Raw genomic sequence first — 24,437 nt, forward strand, 5'->3', positions numbered from 1 at the left:
TAGCACCAAGAAGGTCACCAGGAACGTGACCGCCAAGAGACCAATCAGGAGCCATCTAATGCAATCACGCAAGGTCCTTTTTTTTGTAATTTATTTTTTAAAAATTTTTATTAGATATATTTCTTTACTTACATTTCAAATATTATTCCCTTTCTGGGTTTCCTGTCCATAAGACCCATTCCCTCCCCTCACCCTCCCTCATATGGGTATTCCCACTATACATCCCTCTTATTGCCCCCCCATATTCCCCTGCACTGGGGGTCCAACCTTGGCAGGACCCAGGGCTTCCCCTTCCACAGGTGCTCTAACAAGGCTATTCTCTGCTACCTATGCAGTTGGAACCCTGGGTCAGTCCATGTATAGTCTTTGGGTAGTGGTTTAGTCCCTGGAAGCTCTGGTTGGTTGGCATTGTTGTTTTTATCAGGTTGCAAGATCCTTCAATTCTTTCAATACTTCCTTTAATTCCCCTCAAGGGAGCTCTATTCTCAGTTCGGTGGTTTGCTGCTAGCATTGACCTCTGTATTGGACATGCTCTGGATGTGTCTCTCAGGAGAGATCTATATCTGGTCCCTTTCAGCATGCATCTTTTAGCTTCATCAATCTTATCTAGTTTTGGTGGCTGTATATATATGGGACACATGTGGGGCAGGCTCTGAATGGCCATTCCTTCAGTCCCTGCTCTAAACTTTGCTTCCATATCCCCTCCTATGGATATTTTTTCCCCTACAAGGGTCTTTACCAGCTCCTGCTTGGGCTAACTCACTGTCATTCCCCCAAGACAATACCAGTAGAGAAGCCCTGAGCTGTCAGCAGACAAGGTTTTATAGAAAATGGCAAGTGAGGGTGAGCGTTCCTAGCCTGGAAAGCATCTAATTCGGGGCGGGGCTCCTGTGGCTGGGACTGGGAGCAGAGTCAGAAAAGTCATTTCTGGTTTTCTCCTGATTGGTGGTTGTCAGGAAGTGAAGCGCCAGGGGCGGGCTTGTAACCTGGTGGTACATATTTGTTGGGGAAATAACCTGGAAACTGGTGCTACATACAGATCTTGTAGGGGGTTAACCTGGAAACTGGTGCTGGGTACCAGCCTGTTGGTTTAATTGGGTTCAAATTTAGGTCAGGTTCTCTAAGATGATTTCTGAACTCCAATAATTTGGTCTCTCAGAATCATATTTACATTTATAGGAACTGTAAGTTCTATGGCATTTGAAATACTACAGTGTGTGTGTGTGTGTGTGTGTGTGTGTGTGTGTGTGTACAGTGTGTGTGTGTACAGTGTGCATGTGCCCACATTGGTCTAGATTCAAATACATGAGTGAAGGTGGCTACAAAAGCCAAAAGTCATTAGACTTGGCATCACAAAACCTACAAGCTGAACCAACTCACCAGCCCAACCACATATCTCTAGCTACACATTTCCTGTCGCTCTTTTCATCTAAAGGACTCTGATTAATTTAATGGATCTATTCCGAGAAATAGCATCACCTAGTTGTAAAAATGATCAACAGTGTTCTGGTTGAATTCATTAAACATGACCAATCGCTTCCCCATTAAAAAGAACAAAGAGAAAAGCACTCATACTTTACTAAAAATAAAACATTAAAAAGAACATGGACAAAGCTGTGTTAAGAAATGTATGCCATAAAAATAATAATTACTCTAAGATATACACACGATTTTACATCACAATTTGACTAGCATATGCCCTTTTCCAGCAGTCAAGTGAAATTCTAGGAGAGAGAACCATCAAATCCCCTATACATTTAACATCTATGGACATCTTTCTTGAAATCATTCCATCAGAAATCACAAGTCTCCTTTGACACTGGACCATTTAATTGCTGTGTCCTTTATCACAGTGAGGAATAAGGAACTGTGCGGGTGGCAGACAAAGGTGGCTATGTAACTTATAGGAGATGCGATTTTTTTTTATTTTTTTTTATTTTTTTTTTATTATTAACTTGAGTATTTCTTATATACATTTCGAGTGTTATTCCCTTTCCCAGTTTCCGGGCAAATTTAAAACACAGGGAAAACCATGGAAATCTGAGAATAAAATGAGATTTTAACCAGAGATTCCGGTAGATATCCCTCTTCAGTTGAAACAGTAAGAACTTGAGCAAAACTAATAAGGGCTTATATCCTTTTCCCTCCTCCGAATCCCAAAACTAACAATTGTCTAGGACTATGACCAGAAACATCTTTGATAGAATACCATTACTAAATGAAACTTAGGGAAAAAGATGTTTATTCTGACTTAGAGTTCCAAAGATGGACACAGGTTCATCATAGAAGAACATGAGCAAGAGACCAATTTGGTAGTGAGGGAGCCAAATGATCACATTTCATCAATACGAGAGAGAGAGAGAGAGAGAGAGAGAGAGAGAGAGAGAGAGAGAGAGAGAGAGAGAGAGTAAAGAATGATGCTAATAAACTTTTGGGAAAGTGAGTAAGTTGAGAGGTTTATATTTTAGTCACTATGAGAGCATGTGTCATCTTTGTTCACCTGGTTAAAAGGTTCTTCTGTGTGGTGGTCTGAATAAAAATGACCCTTGTTGGTCCATAGGGAGTGGCACTATTAGGAGGTAGGTCCTCGTTGAGTTGCATGTGGTTTTTTGGAGGTAGGGTGTCACTAGGGGGTGGGGTGGGCTTTGAGGTTCCAGATGCTCAAGCCATGTGTGGCTTTCCTGCTGCTTTGAAGATCCAGGGGTAGAACTCTGGGCTGCCTCCTCATCACCATGCCTGCTTGCATATCACCATGCTTCTCACAGTGATAGTAGTGGAATAAAACCTCTGAACTGTAAGCCAGCCATCATCTGAAGAAATTCTTTTTTTTTTTTTTTTTTGGTTCTTTTTTCCGGAGCTGGGGACCGAACCCAGGGCCTTGCGCTTCCTAGGCAAGCGCTCTGCCACTGAGCTAAATCCCCAGCCCGCCAGCCATCATCTGAAATTCACATATGCCCCTTTGTACTTGCACACGTTCACACATGCTCATGCTGTGCACATGCATGCACACTCTACACTGAAAAATAAGCAAATGTAATCTTAGAAGATACATAAAGTTATGAATTGTTCTTAGACAAAGTCTGAGAGTGAAACTCAATTCTAAAGTATAAATCAAAACCATCATATTTTATAATTCCATCTGAGTATCAGGGGAACCAGTGGAAGAGTCCAGTTTGGATCTAAAGGCTTGAAATGCGGGAACGTGAGAGCAGTGTTCTAGTCCAAGAAAAGCAGCAGCGATTTCTCTTCTCCACTATTAGGTTCTCAAAAGAGTAGAAAAAGCCTACCCACATAAGGTAGGGGAACTTAGTTACTCATTCCACAGATTCAAATACTAATCTCAGTTCAAAATACATATCCAGACTTAAGTTTGGTTTGAGCATGTGATGTCCACTTTTAAGTGGACATATAAAATTAACTGCCATGGATGTACTCACTGTCAACTAGGAAGTCATATAACTCCTAGTAACTATACTTAATAAAAACAAACAAAAAACCCAAGGTTTTCACCTTGACACAAACTAGAATAATCTGAGAACGTAATCTTAATTAAAGAATTGTCTCTATTAGATTTGCCTGTGGATATGTGTGCAGCATCAATTGACCACTGGATTGATTGATCAATTGATTTATTGATTGATGATCGATTGATTGGTTGGTGGTAGATGGGAAGGAGGATACAAACCACTGGGGTTGGCACCACACATACGTGCCTGGAATGTATAAGAAAGGTAGTAGAAAAGCCAGGTAAAGCAAACCAATAAGCAGATTTCCTCCACATTTCCTGCCTCTACAAGAATTCTTCCTCTGACTTCTTTCAGTGATGGTCTATGATCAGGATGGGTAGAACAAATGAACAAATCCTTTCTTCCATGAGTTTTTCTTTATCATGTTCTTTATCAAGACAGCAGAATGTAAACTATGATGGAAATTGTTACTAAAGCTTAGCATTTTGCTGTGATGTTCTTGACCGGACTTTTCTGCCTTGGAATGTTTGATGGAAGGAAATGGAGAATTCTGGAGTTTTGGGCTGGAAAAGTCACTGAGAGTTCAGAGCTTGATGAACTATTGTTGAAGTTGGAAGACAATGCTGAGATCTCTAGGGATGATATTGGCCTAAATTATGGCATTTCAGAGGAAAACTTACGAGAGCTGTTATTGTAATAACTTAATAAGAATCTGTGGTTTCCGGTAAGCTAATGTCATTGACTATGATTAACCAATGACCAGCACAGTTGAAGTGAAACCTTTGCTTTACAGAGACAATTGCTGTTGCTTCTCTGGAGCTAAAGGATTACCTGTGACTAAAGTCCAGTATCATTGAAGTGGAATCTGGGAATTATTTCCTCAGGATGGGTTAGTACACAGAATCTGTGGTCCACCGAGGGGCCCAAGAATACATCTTAAACTTGAATTGAATCTGACATTGCATACATCTTCCTCATGGCTCTGGGTTTGAAGGCATGAAGGGATCATTAAGAAAAGCTGAGGCTTGGCATCATTAGAGGCGGAGAGGTCATTGGTGAAAATGCATTCTTAGCTGTAGTGAGGACGCTACCACATGGGAGACTGTAGAACTTGGACCTAAGAAGTGAGGCTTCTGTAGAGTGGTGTAAACTACAGACGTAAGAACGGGCATGGCGGAAGTACCCACGCAATTTAGAGCCCATAGATCTCAAGTGAGTCCCAAAGGACTGTGTTTTATACTGTGATATTAACATGAGATCTTGAGAGGAAACAAGGTTGAACAATGTTGCATTTGTGTGTCAGGTTTACAAGGGGTTAAGCACGCTGGTAAGACTTTGTCAACTTGACATAATAGTTACACTTGCAGAGAAAAGCCCTATTGAGAAACTGCTCGTGTCAAATTGATATGTGAGCTTTTCTGAGAGGGCATTTATAAATTACTAATTGATTCAGGGGTGCTAAACCAATATGCTTGGCGTCATCCACTGATAAGCATGCCTAATCTATATGAGAAAGATAGCTGAGCAAGGCAGAAAAAAAAAACAAAAATCAATAAGCAACTTTCTTTGATGATTCTTGCTTGAGATTTTGCTTTATCTCCCATCAATAATGTACTATGATCATAGTATATGATGCACATAGATTCCTTCTTCCCCAAGTTACTTTTCATCATGTTACTCATTGCAGCAACAACACAGAGACAACTAGAACAGTGATAATAGCATCCGAGTACAGCTGGAAGTGTGCTGAACCCTCCCTCCACGTGTTTAAAGTCCTTCTGTGGTTCTTACTCTACTCGACAGGCAATAACCTAAGTATTATGACCTCCAATAAAAATGCTTCAACACAGTGATGTACAATACATACACTATCATTTACAAACTAAGAGGTTAAGAGAAAACTAGAAAGCATATAAACGCATACTTCTAAGAAAAGAAGGCAGAAGTAATTATAGCATTGCAATATTCTATCATGTGGTCATTACTGGTATCTGAATCTTTGTCTACTCTATATGCCCACTTCCTCTGAGAAGCAGTCTAAAGGTCAGTTGGCACCAGAGCTTATATCCTTTTCATAAAAGTTTCCTTTCGCTAACAAAGTCATTGTACATAGTGACAGCACTCATAAAGACCATTTTTTCATATATAACATATCATGTGTAGCCACATGAATTTTAATTATGTGTCATAATTATGTAAACTATAAGAAAATTGTGTGTGTGTGTGTGTGTGTGTGTGTGTGTGTGTGTGTGTGTTGTTAGCATTTCCTGGAGGCTATGCCAAAAGTAACCTAGCAACAGCCAGGTATGAGACTCTCTCTCTCCTCCTCTCTCTGTCGCTACCATGTCCTCTGTGTCCCAAATAAATGCCCTTTTATATTAAGCCTGTCACATGGCTTGATTATTCAGTGGGACCCCTTGGCAGGGCATGCCTCCATTTTATAAAACACAGTGTGTTGTGGGGGGGAGTGGAGGGATGGGTGGGCGGTGGCGATGGTGGTAGTGTTTCTACAAATACCACTGCCAGCAGAGTAATGGTCAGTGTTAGGCAAAGAGAAAATTCAGTTCAATACAACTCAGTAGCCAGTGCTGATTGAAACTCCTAGTGTCTGTTACAGTTTATTTTAGGCATAATGAAGCCTAAATTAGGACAGTTTTGGGAAAAAAAAGTTTCCTGGTGCTGAATAACTCAATCCTATAAGTTCAACAAAGCTTAAGATATGATACAATGAAATTCTTAAGAGTACAGATGACCTTCTTTGTAAAGGATGGGTTCTGTTTACCGAGAATGCTCAAGATTAGGGTCTAAGGAGAATGGCCGAGATAAACTAAGGTCTGTGGGAGTCAGGTAAAGCTTGGATCTACAGATAACACAGAAGTCAGCTGGACTATTGTGAAGTACATGTGACCTCACCCATAAACTGGGTTCTATTGACTGAGAAACAATTCTCAAGATAAAGGTCTATAGAGGAAGAGTCTGAAATAAACATAATAGTTCAGGAGGGTCAGGTGTGGTCTGGCACTGTAGATCACACAGGTGTTCAGGCTATTAACTATAACCATCCCCAGGTTTCTGGGAGGAAAATATGCTATATGTTTTTTTTTGTTTGTTTGTTAAACAGACAAGTCTGTGTGTTTAGCATTCCACGTTGATTACCTTTGAACATAAAGACCTCATCCCCTCTACAAAATGAGGACTGAAATTTATCCTGCAGTTGTTTTGGCAAAAGTACTCTTCCTCACTAACCTGTAGCTTACAGTTTAAGGGTCAAAAAGTAGGAAGAAAGCAATCAATCATGAACAAATGAGCCCTGTTCGGAATCCATTCCGTTTTCTTCTGGGGATTTCTATACAAAGGGGGGTGGCTCCTGAGCACAGAACAGGCAGAAATTATGAGTATTTGAGGCAGGGTCTATTCAACAGATCTGGATGAACAGCTGTGTCAGACCTCAGATTGCCTGCTCGGTTCAACAGACTAGATGCTCAAACTCCAGACACAATCAGTCCTAAGCCTGGAGCACATACTTGCTATTGTGCTAGATCATTCCAGGAGCCCAAACCTGAAGCTGCTCTTTGCTAATTTGTGGGTTCTTCTTTTTTCTACCCTTTATGCCCTGGTATCATCCTATATCAGTAGATAGAAGAGAACGAAGGACAGAGGGGAGAGAGATAGAGATCCCTGTATCTAATCCCTTTCCCTTTGTTTTTCCTTTGAGGATGGCTACCAACAAATCCCAAACAATCCCCCTGAATAACCAATAACCAACCATGCCTATCAAAGCTCTAACATTTTTATTCTCTCTGAAAAGTTCTCAGAATTCCAGCTGTCAGACAATTGCAGAAATTATCTGCATGTGGCAAGACTATGCCTTTGCTAGAGCACGAGGCAAGTCATAGCCACTTCGGACAGTCTGAAGCAGCCCCATATCCCCATATAGATTAAAATGAAAATATATTCTTATATTACTTGTATATTTTTAAAGAAACCAAAATTCCAGAATTCTCACAAATACCAGTGTTGAGAACTGAGCCAAACAACATTCTTTAGATGTGTGGATAGTGAAGGTTCTAGTTCTGTTTTGGCTTGGCTACCAGTTAGGGTTTTAGGTTGATGATGTTCTTGAATTTCTGCCCCATTGAATCTATTCCCCCAAAGGTTCTCAGAAAAAATGTGTTAGCATTGTGTGCTGCCCATCAGCTTTCAGAGTCTTTCCGATAAACAGCATGTGCATGATGATCAAGCCCCAAGCCTAGACTAGTTGGAAGAAGATGTGTTGTGGTTTGCCCTGGAGTTATCTGTATTTTGATGCTAATTCCACTGCCCCGAAGACAGCTGCCTAGTCCGGTACTAAGGAATCAGGTGACTTCACCAGAACCTTCTCCCCATTGAATTTGTAAAGTACAGGTGAGGGGCAGGTACAGGATAGAAGGAGGCCTGTCATTGGAGGAGAAGGAAGGATGGCGGGAGAGAAGTTTGAAGGAGGAGAAGGAGACTAGAAAGAAAGGAGGAGAGAGAGAGAAGGTGGCAGGACAATATGGTGGGCGACATTAAGATTCTAAGCTGTAACTTTACAGGTTGTTACAAATGTTCTTAAGGGATGAATGGTACCGGGCTTTGTATGTTTAGGTGGGCAATTATATCTTATCAATTGGATCTAAGATTATTGTGTTGTGTGTTCTTTTATGTGAGGGTTTGAGTGTAGGAAAGTGTGCGGCTGGGATGTGTTTACGCCAAGATATCTAGCAGATGTCTTGGGGCACCGCGGTGCAGGACCTAGCGAGGTAAAAGACAACAATACACTTTATATTTTTTATATTTTTACAACAACAAAGATGAGCCCAGCCTGTGATTGTGCAGTTCTAGCTCTGATGTCAGGTGTTCTCCACAACCTTCTTAGCTGTAGTTTACTACAGTGTTTTCCCTTGTTTTGATTTCTTTTCCTCCCAATAGTATCAAATCACTTATCCCTTCTTGTGTATGTATGTTACATATTTTTAAAGGGTATCATTTCGGTTTCTTTTCTTACACTGGGAATTTGAATGCTCCCTCATCGTTAATATATAAATGGTGTTGTGAACTCACCCTGTTTCCCAGGTCCATGCCTTGCCTGCCAAGCAAACTTAAAGTAAGAACTCCTTACACAGGGCTTCTGGAGGTAAACTGCATCCTGTTGCGTTCTGGAGTAAGCTTCCTGTTCTACTTTGCACAGGACTCTGGGAAGTGCCAAATTCACCTCCCACACCAGGAGTTTCACTCCCTTTAGCGTTCCTTTTCCACCACTTCTTCCTACACCATCTCGCAAAGTTCCTCTCTTCCTGGGACTTCCATCCCCATTTAAGCCATATCTGTCTAAAATAGGTTCCTTGTGTCTAAGAACTTTATTTTGGAAACATTCTCTTTTTCCTGGAAGTTAACTATGAGGTGCTTAAGCACAAATTATCTTCTTCATGGCTGTTGCTCTTCATTGTACAACATTAACAATCGCATTACAGATCATCTATAAATATTCATTTACTTAAAGGGAATTGACTATAAAACCTATGTTTATGAGGCATTGGTGTATTTTCTGTTTGCTAAGCCCTACTTTTAATGACATGTGGATTTCCTTCATCTGGGTTCTACTTAAACTCACTACCTATTCTGAATATTAGCTTCCATGTAAATATTATATTATTAAATATTATATAATGGAAACTGATCTTCTTCTAGGAACTATAAAATTAAGCTTATGAAGCTTTATTGCAGCCATACAGATTACTGCATATACTGTATATACACCTATAATACTTGAAATAGAGAATTCTTTGTTTTCAAGGAAGCCAGTCTGGGCACGTGGGATTGTGGTAGCATTCCTGGCTTCTTCCTGTCATAGTCCAATACCACCCATCTCATAAGTTGTAGAAAATAAATAAATGACTCCAGACCTTGACAAATACCCATACACTGAAACACAATCCCCTGTTCTGTATATAAGACAAGTTTTATGTTCAGGACTCCAAGTTATTCTTTTTGGCAGGATGCTTTGGTCTTAGAAATAGTAGTTCATATTCTTTGCTTTGGTTTTCTCATTAACAGTCGTTTCCATGAACTCATGCCAAAACCTTCATATAAATAACTTGAGTCATCCCTGATTTTGTCTCACATATTGAACGTAAGGAGTGTGAATGGTAGAGGTTTCACATATCTAAGTAACGACTCCACGCAAGTCCAATTTGAGGATTTTTACAGGGCTGTGGGTGAAAGGTTACATACAGGAGCATGGATGTCTCTTAGGCAGCTGCATCATGGAAAAGCTCATCAGTCCTGGTTGGTTTGTAACTCAAAAAAGGTTCATTCCTACTGCTCTCAGCACAACTTGGAGACAGCTCAAATGGCAGGAAAGTCTCGTCTCCAAAGCAGTTGATATCTGCTCCTATAATCTTCAGGAGGGGCCTTGCAAATCTCATACAGTCCAGCTTTCTCTGATAAGTGGAATTTGTTTATTTCAGGAGGCTTATGGGTTTCTCTTTTCCCTACAGATAGGAATATTTCAACTTGGGGAAAACTGTCACAGAGTCAAAGGAAAAATTGTCTGCCATCTTTGTTTACAGCCAGCACTCTCAAAAAGAGTAGATATTAAATCCCATGTACTTCATTGATATTGCTCTAAAAAATGTAACAATCACACAGTGAAGTTCATAGATGCAAGAATTGAAATGCCAATTTATAGAGTAATTCCAAAACATTGGCCATTCGATTTTACTGTACAGTAACAAATTATTTGGCTTACTCCTATTTTGGGAACTTCTGGACATTCTGACTCCTCAGGACCTCAGAGTGACTGCTCAGTCCTTCCACCCGCCTATGCAGATGCAAGCCCAGCCTTCTTTATTATCCAAAGTCAACTAGAATCTAACCAGCCAGGTGGCCCTACTGTGTGACCCCCATGGATCTCAGCACTACCTCCTATGAATCACCACCTGGATTGGAATATTTACTTCAGGTAAGTTCAAGCAAATAAAAAGTTCATAAACCATGCTTCCACTTTACTTATGGGAAGGTAATTGCAGTTCATTGGACAAGTTAGAGACAGACAGCAAAATTTTTTTTATAAAGGGTTTTTAGGTACCACAGGCTAGCCCGGAATTCCTCAGAATCTATCACTACAGTATACCAAGTGTTGAGATTATGACTTGATCCACAAAACATGGCTATGCATTCTAAAATTAATCACTCTGATTCTTATGTATTTGTTTTATCTTCAAAGTAAAGTTTGAATGTCTTAGGAATTGTACTTTCTACTACTATCGAAGTGATTTATGATAAAGGTCAAACACTGGTATATATTTTGCACAAGTTTCTAGAATTTGTTATAGGCACAATGTATAACATATTCTTCATTAATTTATTTGACAAGTACATATATGTCTATAAACAATTCTGGTCACATTATTAACCCACTCCTACCCCCACAAATATTTCCCACCACCCAAGGCCTTATCCCATTTTCCTGTCTTTGTGTGTGTAGGTAAGTTACTAGTGGCTAAATCACTAAAGACATTGACTTCCTTGCCCCCCCCCCCATCAGCTTAAGACCAATAATAGTCTTGTGGGGTGGGTGCTGAGCACTGTAAGACTCTGTTATCTGTGACTAAATATTTACAAGCTCAGGCTTGTGTAGGCCCTATGCATAGAAACACAGCTGCTATGAGTTCATACCTGTAAGAAAGAATTTTATAGGCCTCTTCTCATTTCCTGGCTCATTCTTTCTGCCCCATCTTCTGTTACGTTCCTGAGCCTTGGAGTGGGTGATATGGATGTTGCGTTTAAGACTAATCACACAACAAACACTTGTTCTCAGCATCTTGGCCAGTGATGGATCTCTGTATTAATTCAAGACTCACTGCACAGAGAAGTAAGCATATTTGATCAGGACTGACGGCAGCACTAGTCTATGGATATACGTATTTTCGAAGCAGTTTGATGATATGTCCATTTAGTAAAATGAAAGCATTTGATTCATCCCCAGTGCCTTTGACTTCCCCCACCATGGGGCTTTGAACAGCTGCCCCCAGTTCAAGGTGTGAAATTCATCCTGTTAGACATCAGATAAGAAATCAGTTCTTTATCTGAATAAGAATTGTGCCACAATTTCAGCAGTAGGGACATCTTGCCTGATAAGTTGGTATTGTATAGTATACATAGTATAGAAAGTCTGAAGTTCACAAACTTTGAAATCCAGCAGCAAGAAGAAAGCTTCCAGCTCAGTTGAAGTATAATTTCCTTGACTTCTGCAACCAAAGTGTGTAGGGGCTTCAGCAAGAGACTTATCATCTACTTTTGGTGGGCGATCAAGGGCAGTGGCCAAAACCAGGATAGTTTGAGGAGCATCTGGGACTTTCCTGGTCAGTAATTCCTAGATGTTCCACAGCAGTCATTTGGATTTTAATCTAATAGCACATGGCTTCTGGGATGAGCATTATCTACTCATGCTTGGCACTTCCGTTCTGACATTTAAGTTTTGACAAGCATTCTTCACATACTCTTAGTTTTTGTTAACCCTCTTCCACACCTCCCATTCTCCCCAATCACTCACCCCTGTTTAAAACTTGCAACTCCCAGTACTCCCTCAGTTTTCATACTGCATGTATGCTACTTTTCTCAGTTTGTCTAAGGCCTTTTCACCACCCACAGCCCTTCCATACCTCTTGTTCCTTTAGGGTTTCTACAGACATTACAGTTCAAATAAACACATCTAAAAATTCAAACCTATCTGCATATGGAAGAGAACATATGGTGTTTGATTTTCCAAGTTGGAGCTCACTATACTCGCTATATTTTCCAGTTCCATCAACTCACCTTCAAATTTTATTGTTTCAATTTTCTTTACAGATTAATAAAATGCCACTGTGTTTGTACTGCACTTTTGTTTTCCAGCCATGAGTTGATCGACATCTTAGGCTGATTCCATATTTTAGCTGTTTTGAATAGAGCACCAATGAACATATGTGTGCAGACACTTCTACAGTAAGATATAGAGAGTTCTTTGACTATGCATCCATTAAGTGACATAGCTGGGACATATGGAAGTTTTATGTTCAGTCTTTTGCAAAACTTGCAGGATGATATTCAGTGTGCCTGCATTAAATGACAATTCTGCTCAGAGTGTGTCTTAGGAATCATAAGACCTAATGTTCTACAAGTGCTAGAGAAAAATGTAATGAGTATACTTCCCCATCTGAACATGGGACTTTGTAAATAGGATTCCAGTAGCACAGAAAGTAAGACTGACAATCAACCAACAGTCTCTCATGAAACTGAATCTTCTTAACCCAAACAGTTAGATGATAGAAGAGGCAGCCCAGGGAAGAGAAGACAGTCTTTGCTACCTATACACCTTACAGATGATTAGTGTGTGGAGTAAAGAAAGAACCTAAAAACCCTAAACATCAAAAAAAAAAAAAAAACCAAAGTACTGAACAAAATGTGAGCCTAAGGAATTGAGCAGAGAGTTATCAAAGGGAAGAAATGCATGTGACTAGTAAAGACCTTTTAAAAAGTGTTTGCTATCCTTAGATATGAAATGTAGATTAAAGTATTTTTGATTTTCTATCACACCTTGAGTCATTATAAAGAAGACAATTGACAACAGAATCTGACATGGATGTAGAGAAAGAGGGGATGCTTACACACAATAGATGCTATAAGGGTTAGCTATTTCTGACAGAACCTTCAAGATGTCTAAGTACTATAATTATAACCATTTACACGACAGAAAACTACGGTCTGTAAAAGTTGCCATAGAGTGAAGAGCCTAAGACTCATGACATAAGTCATAAGACTTGACTTCTTAAACCTCATACCTGGATTCTGTATCCTGTGCTTCTTAATCACAATACTGAATATATGAATTGGTATTTTAAATAAGCATTTAGTCAATCTTAAACATCAGATTCAGTAAGTGGTACTAAAAAAATAAATTTATGTTGTGTGTAGCATGATCTACTATTTACTCATAATTAGTAAAAATAGTTTTATTCATACTGCTTTTATTATTAGACAAATACAGTGCTTCAAATGCCAACAATAAGAGAAAAAAAAGGCTTTTGTACTATTGCATGTAGTTTAACATAACACTATTAAGTTGATACATGTTTTGTTTCATAAATCAGATAGGCACAACAATGCTCTATTCTTCGGTGTTTCCCCCAAAAGGCCATTTGGAGTTCAGTAAATTAACTATCTTGTGAACATATGCTTGTTTATATTTCTGAAAAATACCTTGAAACATTTTTAGTAGTCAAGGTCATGCAGGGCATGGTGACCCATGCCTCTGTCGTCAGATCTATAAGGAGGCCAAATCAGGGAAATGGTAAGTGTAAAGCTCTCATGGGCTGTATAAGGAAGCTTTGTCTCAAAAACAATCAAACCAAAAACACTACCACAGCAAAGCCCAGAAATAGCTAGATGCATGGAAGTTCTCAGTTACCACAAACAGTGACATTAAAAACCATTTCCAGACACCCAGGAAAGCCTCGTTAAGTGAATAAAATGTTTTGACATTTCATAAAAATCATCTAGCAAGAATTTGCTATCTAATCTCTAGAGATATCTGAGGTTAAGCCAAACTTACCTTGTTTCCTCACATTAACAGTAAATTCATTCAGTAGATACATTTTTCTAAATAAAAAAGCCTGTTAAATATAGTTTCATTCGGCAAACGATTATGAGAATTTGATACTGATAAACATTGGTAACTAGTTATAAATGATATTAAATAATGGAAAATAGGAATCCCAGTTTGGTTGGGTGAAATACCTGAAATTCTTGATTTTCTTTTCACTGTGACAGATAGATCATATTCTGATTCACCAGCAGTTTGAGTTTGTGGAAGGTGTGTATTTGCCATTTTCATCGTATTTCTAGAAAGACGACAACAGTAAAGGCATGATGAACACCACAAGCACAGCGTTCTGGATGATGAGGGATGGAAACCTTGATCTCTTACAATGGCTTTCCTCAAGGTCTTTAAACAAGTAGTTTTATCTGGATATTTCATTTCTGCCACTTAGGGGTTGGTAAATGTTATGTTGGCCAGCTATCCACTAATTTGAAAGAGCACACCTAAAACTTACCTTTTCTCCTATCTCTGCAAAGCATTGCATGCTTCACCACACCCTACCAGGTTTCTTAGCTGCTTTCTGCCTTGCAAAGACCAGCGTGAGACTTGTACAGAACCTCAGGCAATGTGAGTGGTCCTTTGGAATTGGGATGGAGATTCTCTTTAAAAATCTCTGTTAATGCCCTCACCATGGAATCCAGGTTTTATAGTGCTCCTGGGCATGGCCCTGTTGTATTAGAGTTGCTGAGCAGAATATGGACCAGGTGCCTACAGAAGTGACCTCAGATCTGATATCTACAGTGCAAAAAGGAACTGAAGAAGCTCCCAGAACATCATGATACCTGCCACGGGAGGCAGACCATAGGAGGATGTATGAATCACAGTATCTGCTCTTGATCAGAACATGCTAAACACTTAATTGAAATCAAGAGTAGATCTTTTAAATTCATTCTCATCTGTTTAGAAAGTTCTTTTCCACTCAAAAAAATTAGAACATGCATTGTATGGTGTACTTCTGGACTTTTTCCCCCTTTTTATTGGTTATTTTATTTATTTACATTTCAAATGTTATACCTTTTCCAGGTTTCACCTCCACAAACCCCCATCCTATTCCCCACTCCCCTGCTTCTGAGGGAGCTCCCCCGCCCACCCACCCCTACCTCACTGCCCTAGCATGGGGCAACGGATCTCCACAGGATCAAGGGCCTACCCTCCTATTGATGCCAAATAAGGCCATCCTCTGCTACATATGCAGCTGGAGCTATGGGTCCCTCCATGTGTACTCTTTGGTTGGTGATTTAGTCCCTGGGAACTCTGGAGGGTCTGGTTGGTTGGTATTGTTGTTTTTCCTATGGGGTTGCAAACCTCTTCACTTCCTTCAGTCCTTCCCCTAACTCCTCCAGTGGGGTCCCTGTGCTCAGTCATAGATGGCTGAGAATATCTGCATCTATATTGGTCAGGGTCTAGCAGAGCCTCTCAGGGGACAGCCATACCAGACTCCTGTCAGCAAGCACTTCTTGGTATCAGCAATAGTGTCTGGGCTTGGTGGCTTCAGATGGGATGGATCTTTAGGTGAGATCTCTGGATGGCCTTACTTTCAGCCTCTGCTCCACTCTTTGACCCTGCATTTCTTTTAGACAGGAACAATTCGGGGTTAATATTTTAGAGATGGTTGGGTAGCCTCATCCCTCAACTGGGAACCATTCCTAACCGCTGGATATGGTCTCTACAGGTTCTATCAACCTTTGTTGGGGTATTTAAGGTAATGCTATCCCTGTTGGGTCCTGGGAGCCTCTTCCCAGATGCCAGAAAAGCACTTGGATTTATTAAAATGCATACTTTGATTTATTTCATTAAATTACTTTTAATGTATACATTACTAGCTATTGTAATATCTTAGGATTAAGTTTTCTAAAATAAGCTTTTTCCTGGAAATAAATCCCATCTCTTTGTAATATTTTATATTTTGAATGTTTACAAATATTCAACTCCACAGTACATATTTAAAGTACCAAAGTCATATTTTATATATTATATAGGCTTCCATTTTTAATTTTTAGGTATGTAAGTTTCATTCTACTTGTATAGTAAATACACTATGAAATTAACCCACATCCACTAGCTCTTCATTCTTTAATTTAAAAGAAGTTTTGAAATTTTGCTTATTTTCTTACATGGAAGGATTTCTAATATTATAAATAATATAAAAATATGAGTATTTATTCATTTTTGGCACCTGAGTTTATGACCAGCACTTTTTACCTTTATCTTATTGGAAAGTAAATAAATGCTACAGATATAACTCTATAGGTTTATTTATCTTTCGTTCATGTCCAGGACCCAAATCTCCAGTCTCGTGGATACTAGAGCAATTGTGCTACCACTGAACTATCTTTAGCCATGGTATAGATGCTTTCATTTTCTTAGTTTTAGTTCTCCAAAGAACTTGAAGGAAACTAGAGGGCTGTGCAAGCCTTGTTGATCTCACTTTATAGGTTAAAAAAATTACTAACATACATAATTGAGCTGCTATTTGATTATAGATTCTTTCTCAAAGAAATAATTTTTGAAGTAATTTTTAAAAGCTTCACAAAACTATTTGTGGCAGGTGTTGATATCATGCCAATCTTTAAGAGAGGAAAAATTGGTCCACAGTGCTACAACTTCTGAAGGACTTTTTTTTCTGTGGGCAAATGTGACTATGAATTGACTCTCGCTCTCTAAATGAGAAAAGATCCCCCACAATAGCTTTTGGTAAGATACTATCTGACAATCTGTATTTGTCCACCTCTTTCTGTTGTTAGACTAAAAGGAACACCAGTAAGGCAAGGTGTGTTTGCAAAGCCTATAGTATTGTGATATCGTGACAAGGCACTGTGACAAGGTGGTTGAAATTCTAGATGAGTTGTCATGTGCAAGTCTCACACTCACCTGTTGTCCAGGACCCACCTCCACCCCTCCAGGGTACCCAGGGATCAGTACAACACTGTGACTCACCTTTCATTTTAAATCTCTCCCATTTTTTATGTGTGCTTGGAGAGTAGTAAGTCTCCCCACTGCTCAAATATAGGGCAAAAGAAAAGACAGTTTAAAAATCAAAACCGGGAGACTGGAGAGATGGCTCAGCGGTTAAGAGCACTGACTGCTCTTCCAGAGGTCCTGAGTTCAATTCCCAGCAACCACATGGTGGCTCACAACCATTTGAAATGGGATCTGATGCCCCCTTCTGGTTTAAAGAGAGCAATAGTGTACTTACATACATAAAATAAAATAAATAAATCTTAAAAAATTTTTTTGACCTAACTGGTTTACTAGAGTAATTTACATAAATTTTAAAACATTGCCCCTCCTTTAGCCTCTCTATAACACATGGAAATTATGATAGAGGAGGGGCTATTTATGCACATGTCTAGCACTACTGTCTCCACCCCATGCAGCCGTCTCCTTCATCAATTAGACCAGAGAGGTATCACAAAATTTGCCTGTTTTGGTTTTCATATGTCCCAGCAGTACTCAATTTTTTTCTTAGTTTGCCAGCCTCTTCTTTTCTTTTGCCTTTCTTTCCCTCAGACTTGTTTATCTATATATACCTTCTTTTCTCATCTCCTTGTGATTCTTAGACTATGATCTAGATATTATACTATCTTAGGATATGTGGGGAATTTTAACGCACTGTTGATGATGAGCTCCTTTTTCTCTTTTAGCCATTTTAGGGTTTGAAACTGCTAACCAATATAAAATCAAGGACAAGCTGGGACAGAAGGTTTACTATGCCATCGAAGACTCTAATTTCTTAACACGTAATTGCTGTGGGGACAATAGACCTTTCTCCATGAGGATCATTGATAACTCAGGTCATGAAGTCATAACTCTACAAAGACCACTAAGATGTGATTCTTGTTTCTGCCCCTGCTGCCTCCAGAAGGTCTGTAAATACTTACAAATCCAGTTTGCATGTTTATCAAAATTGTTTACCAAGTTATTGATATTTTAAAAAGTGATCCATGAGCAATATTTTGGCCTTCATTCAACTACATAGGAAGGAACATAAAAGACTAAGCTTATGTTCTTGGGAAGTCTCTACTTTATGGATAAGCAAACAGCTCAAACAACAGCTTCTGATGTTCAAGGAAAGGCTTTTTGACCAAATCTCATGTCAGAAATTATATGCAAAAAAAATAAATAAAAATAAAAATCTTAATGAAACCCATTGATTTGTTCAACAAATGTATGCCATAAAATAAGTTTATGTTACGAAAGTTTAGTGGTTGATTATACAGATAAAGACAATTTTGATAATGACACTATGAAATTTAAGTACAAGGAGATTCTGTTTGTAAATATTGGAGTTGTTAAATGTAAACACAATCGTAAGTCATATTATACTTTTAATTACTGAATTTATAGTATTTGCCATAAGTGTTTAAAGGTCTCACTTAAAATAAATATAAAATATTTCTTATGTGTGTGTTATTCTTGGACTAGTTAAGGTTGCTTCTCAATAAAATAAAAAAAAAAAAAAAGAAATGATCAGGTATGGCCCAAATTAATGAAGTGACATGTTCAAGGATATCTTGGAATATCTAGAAACAGAATGCATTAACAGAAGAGTTAGGAAAAGAATATATGTATTCATCTCATAATTTATCTGATGATTTGTACAAGCCACTGAGGGTCAAGCAGAAAAACATCACCCATATTTTTTTTATTTCCTCTCTTTCAATGAACACAGTGAGTTGAGTTCTCTGTAATGAACATTTATCAGATGGAGCTGCTCTCAGCTGAAAGTCCAGCTGCCTGGTCCACATCACTTCGTAGCTGATTTATTGCAAATGTGTCTTTCAGAGCAGGCACCAGGCCATAGAGCCTTTATAGGGAAGGTAGCCTGTGCCTGGATTTCACTTGCCTAGGACCATGTCTTCCTGCGTAACCCAGTCATTCTACAAGTCATGTCCATAAAGCCTGTCTCAGAGATAACAACAACAAAAAAAAAAAACAAACAAACAGATATTTGGGATTTAAAACTGTACTCACTCTGCTTTGAGAGAGTAAGCTTATTTGTATAGAATTCCTTAGTTTTCCATGCCATGGCTAGGTTTAATGTTTTATGCATAGCAATATCTGAGAAACTGTGTTTGTTTGTTGCATGAAGAAGTACTACAATCAAATGGTAGTATAACATGAAGCGTGGCTGTCAGGAATGATCCCACGTGAGTCTCCTAGTAAATAAGTAGCAGGGCCATAAGTCTAGTGTCCAAAGTCCTTCTCCTTTACAATATTAGAATGAATAGTTGAAAATGTACCAGTGGTCAGAGTTCTATCCATAGAGATAAACTACTGTTTATAAACAAGTTTAAGAAAGGAAAGTTTGTTAATAATTTAGAGAGATATTAATGAAACACGCAAGCTATCAAGAGTTCAATCTGCCCCTTCTATGCATTAGCTGAGGAATGCTATGCATGGTAATTCACCTTTCTTTGGTATAGTTACCTGCTCCAAGGATTAAGAGAAGAAACAGCATTGATCTAAATAAAAGATGTTAGATTGGAGCACTGTCTGTGATTCTAAGTAAATGAAGCCACAAATAGATAATGCAACTATTTTTTTTATCTTTTTCATGTGTAGATGGAAGTCCAAGCTCCTCCTGGTGTGCCAATCGGTTACATTATTCAAACCTGGCACCCATGCCGGCCAAAGTTTACAGTTCAAAATGAGGAGAAACAGGACGTTCTAAAAATTATTGGTCCAATCATCACTTGCAGCTTTGGAGGAAATGTAGATTTTGAGGTAACAGATGTGATCATGTTGGATTTTTTTCCCTTATAAATAGAACATATTTTGCACACAAAGCTAAAATGGCATTAAATGGAGATTTCCGTACAGATTTTTTAAAAAAAAATAATACAGTCAGAGGAATATTTGCGGTCCAATACGAGATCAGTGCTTACACTATTAAATGAGAAAAAAAGTGCGGCCATCTTAAAAAAAAAAACCCACAATTTCTCTATTTGCTATTCCTCTCATTGCTATGACCAATACCTGAAAAGATGCACTTCAAAGAAGAAGCCTTTCTTTTGACTTGGAGTTTAAGGGCACAGTGCTCCTCAGGCACTGCACACACGTGCTGCACAGACCAACACACAAACAGAACACCTATGTACATAAAGTAGAAATAAGTGGGTCTTTTCTAAAAGAAAAAGAGGTAATACAGGTATAGGGCTTACCATCCAATCAGATTTCACTGTTATCTCCTCTTGTATTGAATTAATTCGTTGGGAAACATGTTTCTATATTTGCTTCCTGGAGAAAATTTTAAAGCCAAGGGAATTTAAGTTGCTGATTCTCTCCAAAGATTAGAAAATCTGATAAAAATTAGTCTGGTATTTCCACAGAAGGGGAAAAATCACTCTGAAGCTGATAAGGGTTATCTCTTCCTGATAAGGATTCAGAACTCTGCCTCCATTCTCATGAATTCTTGTCTCCATGTTTACCCTTTCCCAAGGACTCTGGCCCTTGGGATCCATGCAGCTTTTCATTCCTCTCTTAGCATCCAGTTATATGTACATAAAGCCTTGCCTCCCTTGATCTACGAATCTAGTCACAGACAAGGGCAGTTCTAAGATAATACAGGTAATGCAGAGAAAATACAAGAGATCTTACAAAACATGTATGTAGAGTGTTCTGAGCAAGAGTGTGGGGGTGTATTTAATATGTAATATAAAGACATGATACACTGGTATGTGTAAAACTAGATCAAGTACATGAGAAGGCATCTAGATGTTTGTAAATTTATTTCTATTTTCAGAAACAGTAACAGAACTTAAGCTGGCATACGGTTTACTTTGAGGAAACATATGAGGACACTGGAGAAACACTGAAATTTTCATATGCAATGCACCAAATTCATATTTTATGCAGCAACCTTTCCAATGCTTAGTCACATGAGGGCACAATTGGAATGGAGTATTTGTCTCCTGTTATTCGAACCATATTCACCGTTATTTTTCTAGAAATTTTTAAGCTCCTACTCTTGTTCATTGATTTCGTTTCCAATTCAGATCAAATCTCTTGATGAAGCATTCGTGGTTGGCAGGATTTCCAAACACTGGTCTGGTTTTCTGAAGGAGATACTGACAGATGTAGACAGTTTTGGGATCCAGTTCCCTTTAGACCTTGATGTAAAGATAAAGGCTGTGATGCTTGGCGCCTGTTTCCTCATAGTAAGTCTTTTCTATGTGATTCTGATTTTGGATGGAGTCTCCAGAAACATCTGGAAACAACTTGGAAAACTGTACAGTTAAAGATTTCCTTAGTAAGGGACGTGAGGACTGAATGTAATCATATTGCATCATAGACATGTATGAACATGTATGAAGTATGACAAAGGAAACTAAACAAAGGAAGAATATGTTAATTCTCAGGTTTGATGAGGGGGTGACACCGAGCCCCAACTCTGAGGTTATCTCAGATCGTTCAGATACCTGGGATTCACAGGGGACCTAGTTTCTATCCAAAGAATCCTTGCAGTTTCAAATGCAAAGAAACCAAGTTCATCTGTGGAGAGGTTCTGACTTTACAAAGCAAAAGGTTAAGCTGAGACTTTGCAGAATTAATATTTGTATGTAATAAAACTTTCTGAAATGTAAATATTTTTATCTTGACATAATTTTTAATTAAATCATTTAATACAATGAAGACTAATAATCCATAAAACATGTATTCAATTAAGTCTCTATATCTACAGGAAATATTTGGGATAAAGCAGTTGCCCTAGGACTTTTTTTCCAGGCCTCACATTAAGTTCCAAGCTCAGAACCAGCAGTTTGTTGCACATGCAGAACATTCTCTCATAGCATCAAAGTTGAAGTCTACAGGGAAAGATGTATGATTCCCAACATTACTTGTACATTAGAAATACTTGGGCAATTCAAGTCCTTCAATGTCCAAATATTCTTTCATTGTGCTCCAGGATTTGGAACAGCCCAATGCACTGTATGGGGAATAAAATCTAAATAATAATAATAATAATAATAATAATAATAATAATAATAAGAAGAAGAAGAAGAAGAAGAAGAAGAAGAAGAAGAAGAAAAACCCTAAGAGACAAAAGTGTATACAACTAAAGAATACAAATCCTTCAACAACAAAAACATCAATAAAAATAAAATGAAGGGCCAGAGAGATTTTGGAGTTATCTACTTAGTGGGGTTTGTAGACTCAATTCACCAACTTAGTCAAACTTTCCTGTGGCATTCAAGGAAATGTGAACACTGACTGGCTGTACGATGCTAAAACAAATTATTGAACTCTTGATGCAATAATGGTATCATGGCTATAAATAAGTTTAGTGAAGTTGATATAACTCAGAAGGAGCATGCCATGGAATGCTGGCTAAATTTTTATCAACTTGACAGATTAGAGACATTTTAGAAGAGGGAACTTCAATTGTGAAAATGCCCCCACTAGCTGGCCTCTGGCCAAGCCTTTAGTCCATGTTCTTGGTTGTTGATTAATGTGGGAGGGTTCATATCACTAGAAACAGTGCCACCCCTGGACTCACGGCCCTGGGTTCTATAAGAGGGTAGCATAAGCCATGACAAGCTAGTAAGTAGCACTCCTCCATGGCCTCTGCATCAGCTCCTGCCTACAGCTCCTTTGTTTTGAGTTCTTGTCCTGATTTTCCTCAGTGATGGTCTATGATGTAGAATTGTAAACTGAAATAAACCCTTTCTTCTTCTAGTTGTTTTAGATCATGATGTTTTATTACAGTAGTGGTAACCCTAACTAAGAAACATGGTACTTCTTCTTTGCTTCATTTTTCTTGAGACCCAGTGTCCCTCTATAGTCCAAACTGTCCTCAAAGTCATGGCAATACTCCTGCCTTAGTCTCCTAAGAGCTAGAATTGCACATATCTATTGCATCCACGTGAGATTTGTCTTAATATTTGCTCTTCAATAATGAAAACAAAGTAAAAAATCTAGGAAGTGAAATCATAGATCAGCCAAACAAATAGTCATGCTACCAAGTCTAAAACAAAGTTAGGAATTACTAGGATTTGAGTAGGCTCTCACTGTGTAGACCAGTGTGGCTTCCAGCTCAAAACTCTACTGCCTCTCTCTCCTGAGTTTCCTGAGTTTCCATAATTTGAAAAGTGAGGTGCCTTAGTTAGGGTTCCCTTTATTGTGAAGAGACACCATGACCAAAGCAACGCTAATAAAGAACATTTAGTTGAGAATAGCGTACAGAGTCAGAGTTTCAGTTTATTATCATCAAGGCAGGAAGCATGGCAGCATCCAGGCAGGCATGGCACTGGAGAAGCTAGAGTTCTACCTTGTGTTCTGAAGGGAAACAGAAGACTGGCTTCTAGGCAGCTAGAAGGAGGGTCTCAAAGCCCAACCCCACAGTGACACCCTTCCTCCACACCTACTCTAACAAGGCCACACCTCCTAATAGTGCCCTTCCCTAGGCCAAGCATATCTAAACCACCACATGGGGCTATACATTTATTGCTGGAAATTGACTTTGCTGTTTTTCTTCTGACCTAGGATTTCATGTTCTTTGAAAGCAGTAGAGGCCAGAGACCAAAACTACGATTATGGTAATGAATCAATATGCATGTCCTCAGAGATGTGAAGTAGAAACATTCGTTGAGACTGAAACGAAGCATGGTCATATCTTTCATTGAAATCACTTGAATTAAACTAGGATATGCAACTCCACAGATGTGTGATTGGCTTTCCCAGTTATTACAGTTTGTTTCCTAGCTCAGCGACTTATAGATGCTTTTGTATTTTATAGTGAATAGTCACTTCTTTTTTTAAATTATTTTATTCATTTTATTCATTTGCATTTCAACTGAAATCCCCCTTCTCAGTTACCCCTCCACAAACACCCCTCCCATTCTGTCACCTCTCACCCTGTCCCCTTCTTATTTGGGAAAAGAAAGATAAGAGTTTGGAACTTTCTTGTTCCAGTCCTGATCCTGCCGTTAGAAAAGCACATCACAGAAAAGTGATCCTTTTGCTGATTCTGTGCCTTCCAAGCAATACGGTGGTCCTTGTGCCTCAATTCTTTAGATTGAAAATTAAAAAATTAAAATTTTATTGAAAATATTAATTAGTAATGGTATAGGTTTTAAGGTCTACTTAAGGATTGTAAGGATCTAATGTATGAGCAATTTTCCTAACTAAAATCATAGTAGAAAACGAGAGACAGTCTTCATTGTAAAGACCAATGCTTTCAGAAGACAGGAAAACAGCTTCGGACAATACAGAAAGTTTGGGATGGGTAGGACTTCTGTTCTTTGGTTCTATGTTTACATCAAATTCACTCTGAATCCTGGGGCAGACACTGATTCTCCTTTCAAGGG

General features: G+C 38.7%; 1 protein-coding gene across 12 annotated transcripts in view; it reads left to right on the forward strand.

The window, feature by feature from the left end:
* Plscr1l1 (phospholipid scramblase 1 like 1) overlaps positions 1-23,787 on the forward strand; it is a 43,305-nt gene extending 19,518 nt beyond the window's left edge. For 2 of the 12 annotated variants that reach the window (XM_087560053.1, XM_087560055.1), the window contains 6 exons: positions 10,275-10,449; positions 14,298-14,470; positions 17,772-17,992; positions 19,693-19,854; positions 21,126-21,287; positions 23,614-23,787. In XM_087560053.1, coding sequence (XP_087416179.1) covers positions 14,434-14,470; positions 17,772-17,992; positions 19,693-19,854; positions 21,126-21,287; positions 23,614-23,670 — 639 coding nt within the window. In that variant the 5' untranslated portion in view covers positions 10,275-10,449; positions 14,298-14,433 and the 3' untranslated portion in view covers positions 23,671-23,787. 12 annotated transcript variants of the gene reach the window in all.
* The last annotated feature ends 650 nt before the right edge of the window (positions 23,788-24,437 follow it).

Source organism: Rattus norvegicus, chromosome 8, assembly GCF_021556685.1.
Source record: "Rattus norvegicus strain SHRSP/BbbUtx chromosome 8, alternate assembly SHRSP_T2T, whole genome shotgun sequence".
In the NCBI taxonomy this organism is placed as follows: Eukaryota; Metazoa; Chordata; class Mammalia; order Rodentia; family Muridae; genus Rattus; species Rattus norvegicus.